Source organism: Ovis canadensis, chromosome 3, assembly GCF_042477335.2.
Source record: "Ovis canadensis isolate MfBH-ARS-UI-01 breed Bighorn chromosome 3, ARS-UI_OviCan_v2, whole genome shotgun sequence".
Taxonomy (NCBI): Eukaryota; Metazoa; Chordata; class Mammalia; order Artiodactyla; family Bovidae; genus Ovis; species Ovis canadensis.
Window position 1 is genome coordinate 140,863,442 of NC_091247.1, and position 20,807 is coordinate 140,884,248.

The window sequence follows — 20,807 nt, forward strand, 5'->3', positions numbered from 1 at the left end:
CTGGGGTTTTAGAATGAAAGGCTGTTGGAAGGGCAGGTAAGAGAAGGGCTCTTATTTGTACAGAGAGCTAACCAGGTTGCTGATAAGGAATGGATAAAATGAAAAAGAAACTTGGACACACCCACGTCCAACTTCTGAAATCCTTTGTTCTTATGAAGCTGATATTGTTGCAAGTTAGACCAGGAGTTTGGAGGTGGTAATCCTTTTTTTTCTCCAAGATAAATTTTATTTACTTTTATTATTATTTTTAAAATTTTTTATTCTGTATTGGAGTATAGCCAGTTAACAATATTGTGCTAGTATTGGGTGGATAGTGAAGGGAGTCAGCCATACATATGCATATATCCATTCTTCCCCTGGAGGTGATAATCATTTTGTTCTGTATTCCTCTCTTGTATAGTACTCTTGTTTTAGCTTTCGTAAACTCTGGGCCTTCACGGGACCAGGATTTCTTATGAGCATTGCTTACCTGGATCCAGGAAACATTGAGTCTGATTTGCAGTCTGGAGCAGTGGCTGGATTTAAGGTGAACATGGAGTCTTCCCCGCTTTCCTTTTTAAACACTTACAGCATACTTCTCCTCTGCTCTGCCTGTTGGATATCAACCTTGTGGGCTATGTGCTGATTCTGTATTGGCTCTGACACTTAGATGAAAAGTGCTTTTCCGTCTTTTTTTTTTAATCCCAACTAGGAATGAGAATTTATTTGTTTATTTATTCCTAGCTGTGCTGGGTCTTTGTTGCTTTGCGCAGGCTTTTCTCTAGTTGCAGCAAGAGTGGGGGCTGCTCTCTAGTTGGGGTGCACAGAGTTCTCATCTCAGTGGCTTCTCTCGTCACAGAGCAGAGGCTCTAGATGTGCAGGTTTCAATAGCTGTGTTTCCCAGGCTCCAGAGGACAGGCCCAGGAGCTGTGGCATACAGGTTTAGTTGCTCCGTGGCATGTGGGATTTTCCCGGACGAGAGACTGAACCCTTTCTTCTGCATCAGCAGATGAATTTTTTACCACTGAGCCACCAGGGAAGCCCTTTCCATCTGTTTTTTTAAATGTTATCGTGTAGTTGGTTTTTAGTTTTGTTTTACCCAGGTAGTTTCCTTGAACAAAAGCGCAACTGCAGATGGGAAAAACTAAGGCTCAGAAAGGTGTGAGGTGACCTAGCAAGTTCTGTGCAGAATGTGATACAGAACTCAGATCATTGAATTCCTGAGCAGAGCTCTTTGAGTGTGCTATTTCCCATTGACATTGCCAAACAACCGAACTTAAACCACCAGTTATCTCATGAGTGTAATGGTGGGGTTTTGTTCTTCTCTAGCTGCTCTGGGTTCTCCTGTTGGCCACCATCGTGGGGCTCCTGCTCCAGCGTCTTGCAGCCCGACTGGGAGTGGTCACTGGGCTGCATCTGGCTGAAGTGTGTCACCGCCAGTATCCCAGGGTAAGCAGTGTTTGTCACCCATCTCATGGGTAACTGTGTGTCTAGACATTTGGGACTTGTTGCTGCCTAAGGCAGGAATGGGTAGACCCAGTGTCTGTAGGCTAGCTTTAAACTGACTTAATTGATCAGTCAGTTCAGTCGCTCAGTCGTGTCTGACTCTTTGCGACCCCATGAATTGCAGCACGCCAGGCCTCCCTGTCCATCACCAACTCCCGGAGTTCACTCAAACTCACGTCCATCGAGTCGGTGATGCTATCCAGCCATCTCATCCTCTGTCGTCCCCTTCTCCTCCTGCCCCCAATCCCTCCCAGCATCAGAGTCTTTTCCAATGAGTCAACTCTTCACATGAGGTGGCCAAAGTACTGGAGTTTCAGCTTTAGCATCAGTCCTTCCAAAGAACACCCAGGACTGATCTCCTTTAGAATGGACTGTTTGGATCTCCTTGCAGTCTAATTCAAAAGCAGAGACATTACTTTGCCAACAAAGGTCCATCTAGTCAAGGCTATGGTTTTTCCAGTAGTGATGTATGGATGTGAGAGTTGGACTGTGAAGAAAGCTGAGCGCCAAAGAATTGACGCTTTTGAACTGTGGTGTTGGAGAAGACTCTTGAGAGACTTGATTGTTAGATAGGTACTAATCTATCTCTGGTTCATCCTAAATGTTTAATCTTTCCTGGCTGTGAGAGAGTATCCTTACCTGCTTTTTTTTCTTACATACCTCTCAAAAAAGAAGTTGGTAACTTGTTTGTTTTAGCTTCTCTTTCTTCTTACATTTCTTACACGTCATGTTTCTTAGTTTGTTTTTTTTCTGGCCTCAGTGTGCTAGCACTACTAAATTTCTTTCTGTTTGATTATTTGACCAGATTCGATCCAAGATTTTATTATAGGACACCCAATTCCAACACTTCGCCCCGAGTCCCTTTGTATATCTGTCTTTTTTTACTTGCTTGTGCATTATTACACCAAGGATGACTCCAACCTTTTCATATTTGTTTTGTCTCTTCAGCTGTGGTCAGAATAGATATTTTCTTCTGTAGTATTTTATTCTCTCCTGAACAATATTTTGACCATCTTAGCATCCTCATTTCCTCCTAACACTTTCAGGATTGTTTTTAGGCAAAAAATTAAGTGGAAATAATGAATGGAAACTCCATTCTTCTGTCAAGTAAAACAGAAGGAGAAGAAATTGGCATCAGCTCTGCCCTGACCTTGACTCAGGCTCTACCACAAAGAGCAACCTGGCCCTCTCCAGCAAGGGACCGAGTAAAGCTTGAATTCTGGTCCTTCATCTCCAGACCTAAGGCTTAATAAAGGACTGTTTTGGATCACTGCCAAAATATGTATTCCAAACTATGGAGGAAGTTCTTAGAAGTGATTAATTAAGAACCATATCTTTTTGCTGTTTGATGTTTAGGTTCCACGAATCATCCTGTGGCTGATGGTGGAGCTGGCTATCATTGGCTCAGACATGCAGGAAGTTATTGGCTCAGCTATTGCCATCAATCTCCTGTCTGTAGGAAGGTGAGGGGTTTTTCCTCTACAAATAATTTTTGTTTTGCCAGATTTCAAAGCAAGTGTAAAAAGAAAACCCCAAGTCATCTTCAATTTTAAAGATTCAGCTCACGTATTGTTTTTCCTGTGGAACCTTTCTGGAACCACCTTCTCTCCTGCCAGGTGGAGGCTCTCTGTCTTCCATGTTCTCATGGCAGGTTATGCAGACCTGTTGTTATCCAGTGTGTGGCAGTGTGTGTTATAATTTGTATCTCAGTTTATCCCACTTGATAAGTGAGTCCCTTGAGAAATAAGACCCCTACTTTTTAGCTTTGTGTCCTGAATGTCTGAAATTATAGACAAAATTTGAATGAATGTGTTACTTCACTTAGTACTGAGATCCTAAACTACCCAAGGTCTGGCCCCCTTGCTGCTGTTCCTGTTTCCCAAGTCCTTAGTCCTCCACGTGTCATGTATCTGGAACGCTGTTGGAAAACTGGGAAACGGGTCTTTCTCAATGTTTCTTTCCTTTAACCTCCCTTTTTAATCTCTGACCTAGGATTCCTCTATGGGGTGGAGTTCTCATCACCATTGCAGATACTTTTGTATTTCTCTTTTTGGATAAATATGGTAAGGACAGTGGGAATGGAGGGGTCACTCAAAGGAGCTGCTTCCTGTCATGTGGCTTATGGGGTAATCTGCCTTCTGTGAACTCACTACTGCACTTTTCCCCTTTAGGCTTGAGGAAGCTGGAAGCATTTTTTGGTTTTCTCATCACTATTATGGCCCTCACATTTGGCTATGAGGCAAGTATTACAGGCTTATTCATTAGCTTTATTGTTATTCTTCTTAGCTTTTTAAAACAAGGCGTTTGTCCTTTTATTATGAAAGACAGTACATGCTAACAAAAGCCGAATTCAGCACTGGCCAGTTTTAAAGGAATAAGGATATGGCAGAGACTAGTGTCCAGGAAGACCTTCAGGGACTCCTAATTTAAAACTGTACTAGAATTTCTGGTCCCAAGTTATTCTCAGCAACAGAACAGCATTGGAGAGGGTTAGGAAAGGGGTTACAGGGTTATTCTTGGCTGTTAACATTAGAGGGGTTTGTTTTTGCTCATCCTAGTTGACAGTAGTTGCAGCTTGGACTTTCTCTGTATTGTAACAGTTAATGAACTATAGGGGATACAGTACATGTTTCCCAGTTTGTGCCCCAATCCGGACATTCCGTTGGGTTAAAAGTAACCCTAACCCTACCATTATATTCAGTAATGCCCCTGTCTGTGTCCAGTTATTATAAACTGATTTCTGCTTATTGTCCTAGCTAGGCTTTTGAAAATGTGTCTACTCTATGAGTAGATGATAGAGCTTGGTCTAAGGCTTCAAGAGAAATGCTAAACCAGGAAAAAGTGTTTCTGAGTGAGTCTCAGCAGATGCTAGTGGCAAGTGTTAGTGATTTTTCTATACAGAGGTGAACATGGGAGCATGATTAGTGTGGATAATCAAGAATCGACTATTCTAAGGTATGTCTCACAGGAGTTATTGTGATAATAATATCAATAAGGCCCTTAGCAGCTGTTTTATTTCTTTAGAATATTAATTAGATTCTCAACACATCCAGGCTTCCCAGGTGGTGCTGGTGTTAAAGAATCGGCCTGCCAGCGCAGGAGACACAGGAGACTTGGATTCTGTCTTTGGGTGGGGAGGATCCCCTGGAGGAGGAAATGGCACCCCTCTCCAGTATTCTTGCCTGTGAAATTCCGTGGGCAGAGGAGCCTGGCAGGCTGCAGTCCATGGGATTGCAAAGAGTCGGACAGGACTGAGCGACAGGACTGAGCAACAGCACTGCACATCGATTTCGTATATCTAAAATACAGTGTGAAGTGTCTGGACACCCCAGTCCTAAACTCTCTGACCTTGTGCTGCTTGGTTTTTTTTGGGTGGTTCTGTGTGCCTCATTTCCTGTGTAGTTGTTGATGAAGGGGATTAAGGAGTAAAGATGCAGTGTCTCTAGTACTGTGTTACTCCCTAGTCTCATGCTCCAGAAAAGACTAATAGCTGTTCTGTTTGTATGTAGTATGTTACAGTGAAACCCAGCCAGACCCAGGTCCTCAAAGGCATGTTCCTACCATCCTGTTCAGGCTGTCGTACCCCACAGATTGAGCAGGCTGTGGGCATCGTGGGTGCTGTTATCATGCCACACAACATGTACCTGCATTCTGCCTTAGTTAAGGTGAGCAAGGCCTTTCTCATCTCAGTGGCCTGTGCAGTTTCATGGCCTCTTTTCCTTTCGCTGCAAGGGACACACACATGGTTCACAGCTCTTGGAGCCCTGAAGGAGCACGCGATTTTCCACAGTTGGATGCCACACTCTTGTATCACCAAGGTGACCAGAGATGGCACCAGCATGACATAGAGAAGGGACTAGAGTCCTTCTTAAAAGAGCTGAAGGGGCATCATGTCTCTTGTGTTTAAATCTCAGAAGCCTGAGTGACCTCATGGAGGTCAGGAGGAAAGAGCCTAATCTGGCTTTTACCAGTTAATCCATCACAGTCGTTTGTTGGAAGATTTCAGAGACCTTTGTAATTAAGGTGGTGTCCACATTCGGTCTGAAATCAGATTGTTCTCGTAGGTCAGCAGTTCTTCCAGTCACATAACTGAGGGTTCAGCAGTCACTCGTTCACTTTTTCCTCTTTGGGATGTGTGATTTATCAAAGGGCCATGACTTCTTACTCACTCAGTTAACCAGGATGTAAGTGGAGTCTCAACATTTCATGTGGTCAGTTGTTTGCCCCCTAGGCCTTTCAGCTGACTACAGACTTGTGAAATATCACAAGGAAACTTGTTCCAGCTCGTCAAAAAGTGACTGTTGCTGTTACGTCTCTAGTCCAGACAGGTAGACCGGGCCAGCAAGCAGGAAGTTCGAGAAGCGAATAAGTACTTCTTCATTGAATCTTGCATCGCTCTCTTTGTTTCCTTTATCATCAACGTCTTTGTTGTCTCAGTGTTTGCCGAAGCATTTTTTGGGAAAACCAACGAGCAGGTGGTAAGTAAGCCCGGGTCCTGTGTAGTAGTGGATGTGAGGGTAGGGAGGAGGCTGCATTGGGGCAGGAAAACGTGACAGTGACTTAGAGCTCAGGGGACATAGATCTCAGTGCTGCCCCTAAGTCATGGCACTACTCAGGTTTACAGTCTGGGCCTGTGACCAGGCCCAGACTCTCCTTCGCAGCTTTAACAGGTAAGGAAGTGTGCCTTAGACCAAGGTTGCCTTATGCTGTTGTTGGTGGCTTCATGTCTGTTTGGCTCTTTATCATCCCCTTTTGCTTCCTGTTTACCAACTACTGGCTGCTTGCCAGTCCTGCTATTTAGTGATTACAGGCGGGAGGAGTCAACCAACAGAAAATAGAAGCTGTGGCTAGACAGGCTATCACACTGAATTCTCTGTCCTCTTGACTCCTGATTGCCAATCTAGTTTTTTTTTTGCCAATCTAGTTTTGATAACTCCTTTGTTTCCCACCCATAGGACCTCTGACTCCTGGCTCTGCTTTGAATAAGGCCACCCTGTTCTGGGTGTCCTCTCATATTTGAAGTCTGTTTAAGGGCCCTCACCTCCTATTATCATTTAAAATGACCCAGCATTCGTGTATTACCATGCACACTCTATCTCAAGGAAAAGCTTTTGGTGACCTGGGGGTGTAGAAAAAGTGAGGAGGCAGAGCTCAAGGACCTGCCACCAGCCTCTGCTGTCATCAGCCTGTGTCCAGTGTCTTACCTGCAGAACTCGTTTCTTAGATGATCCCTCTGTCTGTGAGCTGCTGGGGAGGTGGTCTTCTTTGAGTTGTGGACTCAAAAGTTGTTCCTAAACTGCTTTGGTTCCAGGTTGCGGTCTGTAAAAACAGCAGCAGCCCCCATACTCACCTTTTCCCAGAGGATAACTCAACACTGGCTGTGGACATCTACAAAGGGGTAAATGTGTTTGGATTTCTGATCTCTGCCCCTGAATCAAGATTCTCAGCATAGTGTCTGGTCTTTTCAGTGGGTTCACTTCAGAGCTCAGCATATCTTCTGTATAGTGTCCCTTTTTTTCAGAGGTCCAGATGCCAGACAAGCCTTTTGGATTACCTGGAAGGGAATAGGAGATCAGCTGACAAGATGATTTCATTGTGTCAGCAATTCCCAAACTTACATGTTGATAGCATATTGGTTTCTAGGTGTTAACTGGGGAGACTAAAGAAGTATCCCTGGTAAAGTGGTCTTTTTTGTGTGTGTGGCTGAAGACTATTTATTTATTTAAATTGCACTGTGTGGCATGCGGGATCTCAGTTCCCGGACCAGGGGTGAAATTTCTGCCCCCCTGCATGGGATCACAGAGTCTTAAGTACTGGACTGCCAGGGAAGTTCCAGTAAAGTGGTCTTTACTGGGGCCTCTCTGTCCGTTTTATGCTGATTACATTGTGAACCTCCAACAGTACACAATACATAGTATTTAACATTTCTGAAATTTATTGGAGGTTTCTTTCCATTCCTATTACCATCTTCCAGAATAGTGTGTTTAGGAATATAATTTGGGAAGTGTGTTATAGTCATTTTTCTTTTTGATACTTAACATATGAGTTGAGGATAAAGGCTTTAGGAGCCTAGAGAAGAGAAGGGACTAGGCTGAGGAGGAATGGGGGCCCATCCAGCAGAATGTAGGTTGAAAGCCTCTAGAATGAGGTCAGGACCCGAGTCTAGCTCCTGGGACAGTGCCAGCACATTGCTTGGTAGAGGTGGGTGCGTAGCCAGGAGTGGGGAGAGGTGACAGAGGATATGTTTGGGGTGCTGTCTCAGGTGATCTCTCTCCCTTGCCTCTCCAGGGTGTTGTGCTGGGGTGTTACTTCGGGCCTGCCGCTCTCTACATCTGGGCGGTGGGGATCCTGGCTGCGGGGCAGAGCTCCACCATGACAGGAACCTATTCCGGCCAGTTTGTCATGGAGGTACGTGCTGCTGTGACTGGGATAGACAAGAGGAAGAGGACATTGCCCTTTTGTCCCTTCTAAATTCTGTGCCTCTAAGGTCTTCCCAAACCTCCCCAGACCTTTTTCTGTTTCCCTCTTCCAGACATTCATCCTCCTGTGTTTTCTTCCAGGGATTCCTGAACCTAAAGTGGTCACGCTTTGCCCGAGTGATTCTTACCCGCTCTATTGCCATTATCCCCACTCTGCTTGTGGCCGTCTTCCAAGACGTGGAGCATCTAACAGGAATGAATGACTTCCTGAATGTTCTTCAGAGCTTACAAGTGAGAAGGGAGCTGGGGACACTCACATTCCATTGAGTCAGGAGGCATTCTGCATTGCCCTTAGGTACCAAGCCTAGTGTGGGTGTGGGGAAAATTCAGAGGAAGAAAGAGGCACAGTCTTGGTCTATGGTGAACGCATATGAAATCTCTAGAATCTAAAAGGTTTTTAGAAGTGGCTTGTTTTTTTCTAAGCCTGTTGAATGGGAATTATAAACTGTAATTACACATAGAACACAAAATTATTCATTAACTGAAGCAAACATTAAATAATGTAAAGGAGACTGTTGGATATTATGCAGATTAAGAAGACAAGGCAGATAGAAATTTTGTAGACACTGTGAGCATAACTGATGCTGGGTTCATGCTATAGATTTCCACATAACCCTGCAGCTTGTTGGGATGACAGGAGTAATTTCTCACAGAGTGGGTGAGGCAGGGTCTGTGGTTCCCTTTTGCTAAGAGTGCTGCTCTGTGGGGTGTTACAGGACCCCCTGGAGCCCCGTCTGATCTTAGCTTTCTCTTTTGCAGCTTCCCTTTGCTCTCATACCCATCCTCACGTTTACGAGCTTACGGCCTGTGATGAGTGAATTTGCCAATGGATTGTGAGTGTACTTCTGTTCCCCAAGATGTGGGGGAGGAAGGGTATCTTCATCAAACTGACCAGTCAGAAATTAAGTCATAGGGGGACTATGTGCTTTAAGACATGATTGCTAGAGCTGCCCCCTCACTCTCTGACTTAGAAAATAGAGACTGTTGGGGACTTCCTGGTGGTCCAGTGGTTGAGACTGCCTTCTAGTGCAGGAGGTGCGATTTCCATCCCAGGTCAGGGAACTAAGGTCCTACATGCCACAGGGTGTGGCCAAAAATTAAAAATAAATAAGCACAACATTGTGAATCAACTATATTTCAGTATAAAAAACATTAAAGAAAATGGAGACCATGAATTTAACAACGGAGGGCAAGCACATTTTTTGTTTCTGGTGGGAAATTTTTTAGCTTTTAGGGCTTTAACTAGTCAACTTCAGCCACTGAAGGTTAAAGTATCTTAAATCCATCTTAAATGATCTTAATGAGGGAGGCATAAGCTAATACCTTTTATATACATCTCTAAAGTACATGGGATATTTAAATGACATGTTGCATCTCTAGGGACTCATGACTGTTTCACTTGTAAGGCTTGTTGCATTTTTAAGGGCTTAAATAATAGGGATTATTTGATAGTGTTTTTTTCTTCTTCTTCTTCTTCCTCTTTCTCCCTATCATTGTGTAACTTTGGCTCATTTAACCTAATCTGGGACCTAAGCATTTTTCCGTTTATTTTTAAATGCCACTTACTCCTGTCCTGTGACCACAAAAGACACAGTGTCTTTTTCTGTTTGTGGACAGGTTGGACTATTCTACCAATAACTGTGCTGATTCTTTTGACAGGGGCTGGAGGATCGCAGGCGGTATCTTGGTCCTCATCATCTGTTCCATCAACATGTACTTTGTCGTGGTTTATGTGCAGGATCTAGGGCATGTGGTATTGTACGTGGTGGCTGCAGTGGTCAGCGTAGCTTATCTGAGCTTTGTGTTTTACTTGGTAAGTCCAGTTGGAAGGGGCAGGGGTGGTCAAGGGGGACTAACACTCAGAAGAGAAAGGACCCAAAAGAGCATATGGTTATCTGTCTTTAGGTTATTGACACAATTTACATGAAATCGTTAAACCAGCTGTGACTAAAGAATATTTTTAACCATAAATTTTCCCTCGGTTCCTAAGAGCTATCATTTTTCTAAATCTGTCACTCTGTCTGGTTTCCATTCCTAATAATTCCTAACAAGAGAGTGTAGTATGTTTGAAGAACTTAAGATCAGGCATGTAGAAAGTAGAGTTGTATGAGATGAGGTTGGAGAATGGAGGTGTGTCTTGTGATTTCAAATCTCTGGAGGGAACACATGTGGGTTCACAGCACTGCCCAGCTCTACTGCTTAATAGCTGTCCAATGACGACTCAAGTAAAAAGTGATAATCTCTTGTTGAATTATTCTAGAATTACTAAAGAATGATGGTTATAAAACAAGCTATATAGAAAAGGAATGCAAAATAAATAAATAATAAAAAGAAAAAGAATGCAGAATTATAAATACCTAGATAATAAAAAAAAATTGTCAAGAGTCTAGAGTAAATTACGTAAAATGGTAATAGTAGTTGCCTTTGGATGGTGGGGTTATGGATATATTCTTTTCTCTGTTTTCACCTTCTTCTGTAACATTACTTACATCCAGGAAAAGCAGCTATGCCAGCAACACATCTCCCTCATTATTCTAGACAGGTTTCTCTAAAAATCACAGTGGGTGAGGACTGGGGACAGCCGAGTTTATACCACGTCTACTGCAAAAAATGGGAAGACTGGATGATAGAAACCCCTGCTCGTCTGACAACCCCTAGCCCCCGTGTCAGGGTCTGCCAGAGGGTAGATGCTTGATTGGAAACATCGTTTTAATGAATGTTGGGAAATTGTGTTTTGGATGGATATAGCTCTGCTTTCTTCCTCCTCAGTGAGCCATGGGCACACTAAGATTATACTGATCCTACAATATAAGGACTTACTCCCAGGAAACCCAAGGAACTCAGTATGGCCTTGACAGAAATTGTTTTAATAATTCGCTGTAGGGTGACCCTTGGTGGCGTAGTGGTTAGAATTTCTGGCTTTCACTTCAAAATCCCAGATTCAGTCCCTGGTAAGGGAACTGAGCTCTGCAACACCCCCCAACCCTGGCCCCCCAAAAAAGTGCTGTAGAACTTAAGGGGATCCTTCCTTCATGCAGATCAGTTATGACAGTGCTGAGTCATTCTTAGTCACCCTGAGGCTGTAGAAAATGTTGAAGACCCATTTTCAAGGCTGGGGACTGATTCTAGACGAATTCCTACTGTTTAGTTCAGGAGACTGTTGCAGCTGTATTAGCCAGTGGGTCATTGCCCTGCATTGTGAGGAGTGGAGTAGGACTGAAATGGGGTAGTGGTCTTCAAGGAATTCTGCCTGAGAGTTAGATAAAAGAAACACACCACAAACACAAAGCAGTAGGAACAGAGGGAGCTGAGAATTGAAATTAGTACAGCAAAGAGGTTTGCATCTGAGCAGTGCATTTGTGGGCAGTGAGGGGGGTAAGTGGGCTCTCCAGACGGGTCAGCGAATGATGACCATATTTTCTCTTTTAGGGTTGGCAATGTTTGATTGCACTGGGCATGTCCTTCCTGGACTGTGGGCACACGGTAAGCATCTCTAAAGCCCTGCTGACCGAAGAAGCCACCACTGGCTATCCTAAGTAAACACTGTTCACAGGCAGCCATCAGAGCCAGTGTGTTTCTATGGTTTACTGTGTGAACATAGCCAAAGGTATGTGCTGTTGCACAGACTGCATTTAGGACTCGGCTGTTGGTTGGGAAAGACATTGTCGCATATTTGTTTGAAAGATAGCATTATTTTTCCTCCTGAACTCCTAACCTGGTAACTGGATTTAGGATCTTTGACAGCTTGATACCTGCTCTCAAACAGCACTGAATTCTTTCACTGTCCCAGGGTCAGTTGTTTTATTTTTATGTGAGATAATTCTCAATGCATGATTCTTAACAAGACTGACTATATGTTAAAAAAACATATTTGGAGAATGCAATACAGTTTTCATAATACAAATTACAGAATAGGTATGCAAGTTTTCTTTATCAAAAGATAATGGATTTAAAAGTCTGAGAAATACTTTCCTTATGCATACCCTTTGAATTAATTATAAAAAATAAAACAATTAGGGTGGTTTGATTCATATTAAATATAACCTTATGAGATAGTCTACCTCCATCAGGTTCAGGATTCTTTTAACTTATTTTCACTTTAATGTCATTGAAAGTTAAGAGGGGTAAGAAAGCATTAAAGAAGATGATAAATGGACAGATGGTAAAACTCACTTGTGGTCATGGTGACTAACACTAACCTCTTCTGAAAATCACTCTGATGATTTCCCTCAGAGATTGAGAGCTTACTGAAATGTTGTTGGGAGTCCCGACTTTAATGACTCTCATGTTAGTACAGAGCTCTCTTGATGGTATTTCTTTTTGAGCACTTGGAGTAGAGAAACCTTCCCCTTCCTCCTCCAGGAGGGTAGTGATAGAAAAAGATGGTAGCATTTATGAACTGATGTTCTCAAGAGACTTTGGGGTGAGGTGAAAAAACTTGAAAGAAGAGGAACCATCTGTTTTATTCCTGAAAAACACCTTCTACCAGAATCGTCATGTTTTTCTGAAGCATGCCCAAGACGACTTGCAAGGCAATCTCAGGAGCTCTGGATGTAAGCGTTGGAAAGCCCACTCCCTCTCAGCGAGTGCTTTGGTGTCACTGGTTGCCAAGTTCTCTCTGCAGGGTTGCACTGGGCTACCTCTCTTCAGCCATTCCCTCAGAGGGAAAAACTTTGAGACCAGATGGTGGAGCTCTGGAGTCAGAGGAAATGGGTCCCTTCAGCATGGAGCTGCTGCTCTTCAGCTACTTGTGACATTTTTACATGTGGAGCCTGAGACCATGTGATTATCTCAAACCAAGTCATTGTCCGGTGGAGATAAATAACCAGGTCTTTTGTAGCTACTGACTTGGTGAGAACAGTAATGGGAATGCAATCAAAGCACTTTTCATTTTTGGTGTAATTCCTGTTGATTGATGTTCTCTGTTCACCTGAGCCCCTAAAGGCATTGTTTCCAGTACTTTGTACACAGTCTAAAGCACAGACTGAATGGACTGTCGTTTACACGGCTTTAAGGGTAAACTTCTGTGTTCCACTGACCGTACCTTTACCTCAGCCCCTCCAGTGACATAGCACACAATCACGAGAGACAGATTCCCCAACCGTTCCTCCCTCTCCCCTACCATCATCCCCTAAGCTGTTCACAAGGGCACTCTGGAGATATCGGGGACTGACCTCTTAAGCCCTCGTCTGGCCTCAGTAGGTGAGGGCCATGTTGACAAAATTCTTTGTAAAAGATGGTACACTAACATCATTTACCTTTGCCTGGAGTCTGGCTGGGTCCAGTCAGTCTCAGATTCACAAATATTTAGAAGCCCAGGTAAAAGCTGCTAGTTTTCTTTTCAAAGTTATGTATATGTCTTGCAGTGATGAAAATTTTTTCCCAGTTAAATGTCAGTTTATGTCACTCTGTGTGTAGTATTTTACAGTGTTAAAAGCACTCCCCTACTGTGTTCCACCTAATGCTTTCAGATGGAAAGTATACTTTATATCCAGCCACTACTCTGGGTGCAGTAAACAATGCTTAGAGCTGACAGCTCCCAGTGCCAGCATGTGCACGCTGCTTGTGTGAAATGTGTAAGGATACACAATTGTACTTTATGTAAGTTGGTCCTTGTTCTTTATAAATGTGGCATGAAATAACTGCTGCTATAGCATACTGGGAATTATCAGCAATGGGGAAGAACTGCAGTTTGGCTCCTGTGAGGTCCTGCTAGTGATTTTAGGAGTGGTTACAATGAGCTTTTAGGGGCCATTTAACAATATGTAAACTTGGTTTGAAATTAAAAAGTTTTTTTTTCCTTTTTCCAATTTGGTTTCCTGGATATTTTTTTAAAAACCTTGAAAATACTCTGTGAGTGGGATCTCAACAACTTTGAAATACTGAAACATCAACTACCACCTGGATTGACGTACTAGATTCACACTGTTCATGATTTTTCTCTTTAGAAGGGATAGAGGAATACAGTTGACCTCCCTGGACATCTAGGTGTTAGGGGTGTTTCATGGAGGCATGAAATAAAAATTCTGTGTGTAATTTATATCAGCTCTTTATGTGTATACTCAGCCTTTCATGTCCAGTGTTCCTCCGAATGTGTGATTTCATGTTCTCAGATTCATCCTGCTGGGATCATGTATTTCTGTCTTATTTACCTTTGAAAAAAAAAATGTATATGAGGAGACTCTTGAGGTTCAAATTCAATTTGTTCAAGGCTCAACATAGGTTTAGTTCGAAGAAGGCTTGATGAATTATAAACACCAAGCACTAATTTATATCACTGATTTAATTAGTTTTGCCATTGCTAAATGTTACATCATTAAAATATTTAAAATTGAGAAAAAAACTGTCATTCTGCCTTTTTCTCCTCTAAGCTGAACATTTTTCTGTCTGTAGTCTTGCTTCACCATTCAGGTAGGCGTTTATATTCTGTATATGCTGCCAATAAAAAGTATGAGTATTTGAAAGGTGAAAGGAAAATTGTTTAACTTAGAAATGAAAGCATATAAATACAAAGACCGGATAGAAATACAAAACTCAGACACAGTAAACTGCTAGTCTTGTCACCAAACACATGGCATGAAAAACTAGGTCAGCCCTTAATTTGTTCCAGGATTGTCACTCTGTTGCAAGCCTTCCCTGTCTGTCTTACAGGAACTAAATCCTGTGAATTAACACCATAGACGTCATCTGAGAATTTTCTTTTCCATGCTGTCCTTCTCATTTAACTCACCCTTCTTACCTTGGTTTTGTTTTGTTTTTTTAATTCTTTTTTTGGCTCTGCCACATGCCTTCGGGGATCTTAGCTCCTGCCCAGGGATTGACCCCATGGCAGGAATGGGGCTCATGGCATAAAAGCTTAGAATTCTAACCGCTAAGACCAGGGAACTCTTTATTTGGGTGTAATTTCATGGCTAACATAGGGTGTGTCACAGTTTGAAGGTCCTGGTGTGAGACTTCCTTCACCTCTGCCCTCTGCGGTGCTCTGTGTTCCTTCCTTGGGCAGGGCCTGTGAATCCAGATGTGCCACCTTTGATACCTTAGGTTGGGAACATTAAAAACAACACATTATTATGGTAGTTGGGGTCTAAGCACACTGTGTGTGTGTGTGTGTGTATGTGTGTGTGTGTGCAGGTTTAGTTGTGTCTGACTCTTTTTCAACCCATAAACTATATCCTGCCGGGCTCCTATGTCCATGAGATTTTACAGGCAAGAATACGGAAGTGGGTTGCCATTTTCTACTCCAGGAGATCTTCCCAACCCAGGAATTGGACCCACATCTCATGGGCCTCCTGCATCGACAGGCAGATTCATTACCTCTGAGCCACCTGGAAAGCCCTCAGCGTGCACATGGTCTCATGTCATTCTTACAGCAAAAGGATATATATATAAGGCAACTGAAGGACCAGAAACTAACGCATCACTAATCAGTAGGCATTTGGCATTTGTGCCTGACTAGCTTAATTCCAGAACCCATGTTATTTTTACTAATCATCCAATACAATACGTAGTATACACTTAACAGTACACTTTAGACACCGAGCTTTGGTGTTAAGCAGCACCAAGAATAGTACCATATCAAAGATACTTCTCTTAATACTCTAATGAGTGCTAGAATATGTTTTAGGTCAAAAGTTGCCAATTCATAGACTAATTTTGTTTGGCCTGTGCTAAATTTTCAAAAGTACCTGAATGCTTTTTGTGGTGGGTGTGGAAAATGGGCAGGGCCAGCAATAAGTAAGAACTGATGGTTTATTCATTTGCGTACCTCTCTGCCCTTGAAAGGTTTAGCCAGTTCCTCTGCTATTTAGCTCCATTTCTCAGTGTCCCTGAGCAATACAACAAACTTTTCCAATGAAGGAGTTTTCTCTACTAAGCCATGAAGTGATACAACCTGGAGGTGATGGAGCTAAAAATGCAGCCCTTGCTTACTACACGCCCACCCCACCACCTTAGTTCACTTAAGAAAAGGCCGCAGTGGATTGTCAGTGTATCTGACTATTGCTCTTGGTTACTAAAACCTGAATCACAAAACCCTGAAGTGAGTATAAAGGCTGAAATCTGAAGTGCTGTGCTTCTGCCCTAACGCCAGTGTGACTCAGTAATTCCTAGCCTTCTAGTTGAGAATAGTTTTATCATGGGCCCCATTTTGTCCTCATCTTCACACAGTCATCGTAAACCTCTGATGGGCATTTTTAATGTCTAAAAATATTGCTGAAGACTAAAGTGAGAGGTTTCCCAGGTGGCACAGTGGTCAAGAATTGGTCGGCCGGTGCAGGAGACGCAAGAGGCATGGTGCAATCCCTGGGTCATGAAAATTCCCTAGACTAGGAAATGGCAACCCATTCCAGTATTACTGCCTGGAAAATTCCATGGACAGAAGAGCCTAGCTGGCTATACAGTCCATGGGATCAGAGTCGGACGTGACATCACACCCACCCCCCCACACATAAAATGAGATAGTTTATTAATGTCCTTGGCGTTTTAAAGTGCAGCATTTATTCCCGTTTTACAGATGAGTAGGATAAGGCTCAAGAAGGATACATAACTTGCTCAAGGTCATAGGAAATGGCAGAGTTGGAGCTTGATCCCAGTCCCAGTGCCTTTTGCACTATATTCTTCTACTAGAAGTATTTCTGTGAATTTATAGTGTGCATTTGGCATCCTGAGCACTCATATGATCTCATTTGATTCTTACAACAGAAGGTTCAGTCTCTGTACAGATGAGACAACTGAAAGGCCCAAAAGAGGCTGTTGGTACCAAGGGGCAACAACATTCCTAAAACCCCTGATACCAGTAGGGCTAAAAGGAGACTCAGTGATGGTCCCACGGTGAATGCAAAGGAGAGGAAAAGAGTAAGCTACAACTTCACAAATGCTGACACAAATCATCTGGATTAGGCCTCCTGGAGTGAGTCTGGCAAATATTTTTTGCTTTGTTTTCATATTTTTTTTTTGTCCACCTTGGGTCTTGGTTGCAGCTTGTGGGATCTTTCATTGCCATCTGCAGACTTCTCTCTAGTTGCTGCTTGTGGGCTCCAGAGCCAGAGCTTGCTTAGTTGCCCCTAGGAATCTGCAATCACAGTTCCCTGACCAGGGGTCAAACCTTCTTCTGCCTGGCAAGTTGGATTCTTAACCACTGGACCACCAGGGAAGTTCCTGGCAATGTGTTTTAAAGGCAGCTAAAGTAATTCTTATGAAGTCTGATACACGTCTGGGATCCTTTTCTCTTAGCACATGCCGTTTTATGTTTCTTTCTTTTGTTTAATGAAAGGCTTTTTCTGCTCAGGGGTGCCAAAGGATAATTAGGGCCCAGACAATAGGGCTCAGAATTTAGACTATTTGAAATTTGATTTCTTTTCTTTTTTTTTTGCCGGGGTAGGGGGGGGGGGCGTTCTGTGCAGCTAATAGGATCTTAGTTCCCTGACCTGGGATTGAACCTGAACCTTCTGCAGGGAAAGCACAGAGTCCTAATCACTGGACCGCCAGGGAACTCCCTGAAATTTGAGCTCTAACACACTTAGTATTAAGGTATAAAAGCTCGCAGTACATTTGCTCTTAATATCCAGATCAGAAACACCCACGCAGAGGTAGAGTATGTCACAAGGATAGTTAAAGTGCAGATTTTGTATTTGGCATTAGCAAATCCTTGACTATTTCAGCTCCTGTCAGTTATTTTATATATGTAGTAAACCATTCATGTATTTATAAGCCATTTATTTTCTGAAAGAAAATCAGTATAGCAGAACTGAAATAAGAGCTACTTTTATATGCTGATTCTAGGTACCTAAATGCCAATTTTAAATACTTATAAATCAGTCTAACCCTTTTCCATCTTTTTGTCCTCAGTACCGTCTGGGATTGACAGTTCAACCTGAACTCTACCTTCTGAACACCGTGGATGCTGACTCACTTGTGTCTAGATGACTGACAGCCGGAGGGACCATATAAGACCCACTTTCTCTTAGTCCTTTTGTGCCGAGTGTCCTGTTAACATTTCTCTTGTTTGTTCGGTGGTGAGTTTTGTTCAAATATTTTGAACAAAAGGTAAAAATTTCCTCATGGGAAGGGTGTTAAAGCTGACAGCTGCTAAGTGTAGGTCAGAGACCCACCCACCTCACAACAGTCCACGACTGCCAGAGGTGAGTGATTAGCCTGTGATGGCCACACACCCCTATGGGCTTGTGTCTGGACTTTGGGAATTTATAAAAAATATATATGTGTGTATGTTTATGTAAACCTGAACTTACTGGTTTGGGTAGAGTTTTATATAAAGATGATATTCTGTATTTTTTAAACAAATTTGTTCAGATAAATCATATTTATTTTGTCTAAATCACATGTAACAAAGGAAAAAGAGCACTACTCTTTTTCAGAATGAACTGGTCAAATAGACTGATTTTTAAAGTGATACTTGACTGTGGCCGGTTAAACTTGACTTGGATTTAATCAACCAACCCTTGGTAACTACTGGTACTAGCACATCGTTTCCAAAAGAAGACATTCCTTTGGCAGTCTTTCTTCATCCTGGTTGTCGGTGTGCTCTGTGATTATTATTTTTCTCTGTTGTTGTTTTTCTTGAGTGTTTTTTTGAGAGATAGGATGGTATTTTCCAAAGAGCTTACTACCTAGTAACAATATCCAGAAATCATACTTTAACCAGTAATCAGTTTTCCATGCTGCACTGTAACTCAGCCCATTCTAGCATTTTAGGTATAAAAAGGAGTCTAACACTGAACTTTATAAAGCCCAACAGAAGATAATGGAGGTATTAGTTTTCTTTCTAATGTGTGTATAGTCCCACCATGTCTTGTCTTCCCCCTTTTCCCATTAATACTCCAGACACCATTTCTAGGCCAAAGTCTGTTTCCTGGAGTGGCTGATGTTTCTAATGCTGACTCTCCGAGGGAATGCTAAGCATTTTAAGTTTATTTCTACCAAGTAGTATGAGATTAGACCTACACTGGGACTTGGAAGATTGGTCCACATGTTATAAACTGCCTGCCCACGTATGGATTATAGATATTTTGACTCTTCTTCCTAAGCAGAATTTTTTTCCGTAACACTTTTATAATAAAACATTTAATACTTAAAACTTTCTGCAGAAAGTTTCTGCATATTGATCTGATTGAAAAGTCAGAACATTTTCAACACCAGACTCACAGCCCTTCATGGAAGTGCAGTTGACTTACACTGAGTGGCAGCTACCATTTTTAATGGAATACTGTCTGTGCCTTCTCTCATTTCCTTCCAGCCCCAAAGGCTTTGAGTTTGCAAACCCTGCAGCCTTTGTGTTTGAGCATCATTTTCCTCTTTGAGCATAAACCTGTCTGCCTTACTCTAAAACTTTGCACATTTCAATAAGACTTTACATTGCCTTGGTCATTTATAATGATCCTGTAAGTGGCAAGGGTTTTTTTCTAAGATGATTCTTAAAATTCCTTCATTTCTAATTCATGACCCTTGAAACTTCTGATAAGAGCAATAGCCTTGTAACTCAGGTTAGAGACCTTCTGATCTTATAAGTAAAACTGAATTAACATTGTTTATCAGCTTTTATTTGAAAGAGAGACTTAAAAAATGAGTTTCAGTGTTTCGGTTTCTTTATACAGAGACAGCAACTCTATATGAATCAGTTTGTTGCATTTTTTTCCTCCCTCCCTGGGCAGTTCCATTTCTCAGTAGTTTCATTACCAGAGGATGTTTGGGAAAAGAAAAAAAGCAGAAAGAATCCTGTTTTACAACTCATAAAAAGAATAAGGTGGTTGGTTAAATAGAGATTAAGTACTTGAGGGGTTTCTATAGCTTTTCTCCATTCTTAAATTGTATCTTATTAGGAACAGACTAGAGTTTACAGCAAAAATTTATAAGTATATCTCTCAGGTCATACAACTCCTGTAATCAGAAAACTTTATAATAAAGCAAGCCGAATCATGCTAAAACCAGTGGAGGAGACTGATGTCTAACAGTAAGTCTTGGACAGACTTTTTTGCTAAGTTAATATTTAATCATTCCTTATGATTTACAGTCTGGATTTCATGATTCGTGTTTATATAGAAAACAATATAATCAGTCTCCCCGCTTTTTTTGACCCCACTGTGTGGAATGTGGGATTCTCCATCAGGGATTGAACTTGTGCCCCACCACTCCTGTAGTGGAAGTGCAGAGTCTTAACCACTGGACCACAAGGGGAAGTCCCAATAGAGTCAATCTTAAGATTAACCTAGATTCATATACCCACTCAGTTTCTGAGGTTTAACACTATGGAGTCAATTTGTAAAAGGGTACTCTGATAGTACATATCCAGGATATCAGAAAAATGCAATTAAATAGTTGTTACTGAACAGCTGCTGCTGTATAACTGTGTGCTGGCCTAATAAAAAAGTAGTCAGTGCATACCCAATAGTCAGGGAGGCATCAGAGGTTATAGCAGCCGGTAAAAATAGACTTCTGAATTTTAAACATGATGATATTAAGCAGCGAGCCTTTGCCCCAGAAGTATTGTGCACATTCAGGTTTGTGTCTGTTTATAGGGTCTTCCCTCAGTGACCTCCCTTTGTCCAAGCTAATGTGGGTAAATGGGCTTCTTGCATACTTTTCTCCATAAATGATTTTATGTTTTAATTTAAGCATAATTTTTGAGCTCTTATGTATAGCTACTTTTAATATTTTTCATTGCTTTTTTCCGAGCAATAAATACATTAGTACTTCCAGAGTAAAGGTATCACAAAATTCTGGAATCTTTTGGGTTTTGAGAAGAGCCCATTTCTGAGTTAACACTTCAGTTCATCTATTTTTAATGCTGAACATGTTTTGGGAGAGGGGGATCTTTCTGGTAGCCTGATT

At 42.1% G+C, this 20,807-nt stretch overlaps 1 protein-coding gene across 4 annotated transcripts in view; it reads left to right on the forward strand.

Moving 5' to 3' along the window:
* The window catches only part of LOC138437311 (natural resistance-associated macrophage protein 2), a 30,793-nt gene extending 12,421 nt beyond the window's left edge, over nucleotides 1-18,372 (forward strand). For all 4 annotated transcript variants that reach the window (XM_069584376.1, XM_069584377.1, XM_069584379.1 and 1 more), the window contains 14 exons: nucleotides 401-526; nucleotides 1,309-1,428; nucleotides 2,842-2,948; nucleotides 3,478-3,548; nucleotides 3,657-3,724; nucleotides 4,995-5,150; nucleotides 5,805-5,963; nucleotides 6,797-6,883; nucleotides 7,774-7,893; nucleotides 8,046-8,195; nucleotides 8,724-8,797; nucleotides 9,624-9,777; nucleotides 11,394-11,447; nucleotides 17,811-18,372. In XM_069584376.1, coding sequence (XP_069440477.1) covers nucleotides 401-526; nucleotides 1,309-1,428; nucleotides 2,842-2,948; nucleotides 3,478-3,548; nucleotides 3,657-3,724; nucleotides 4,995-5,150; nucleotides 5,805-5,963; nucleotides 6,797-6,883; nucleotides 7,774-7,893; nucleotides 8,046-8,195; nucleotides 8,724-8,797; nucleotides 9,624-9,777; nucleotides 11,394-11,447; nucleotides 17,811-17,888 — 1,524 coding nt within the window. In that variant the 3' untranslated portion in view covers nucleotides 17,889-18,372. The remainder of the gene's footprint in view (nucleotides 1-400; nucleotides 527-1,308; nucleotides 1,429-2,841; nucleotides 2,949-3,477; nucleotides 3,549-3,656; nucleotides 3,725-4,994; nucleotides 5,151-5,804; nucleotides 5,964-6,796; nucleotides 6,884-7,773; nucleotides 7,894-8,045; nucleotides 8,196-8,723; nucleotides 8,798-9,623; nucleotides 9,778-11,393; nucleotides 11,448-17,810) is intronic.
* The last annotated feature ends 2,435 nt before the right edge of the window (nucleotides 18,373-20,807 follow it).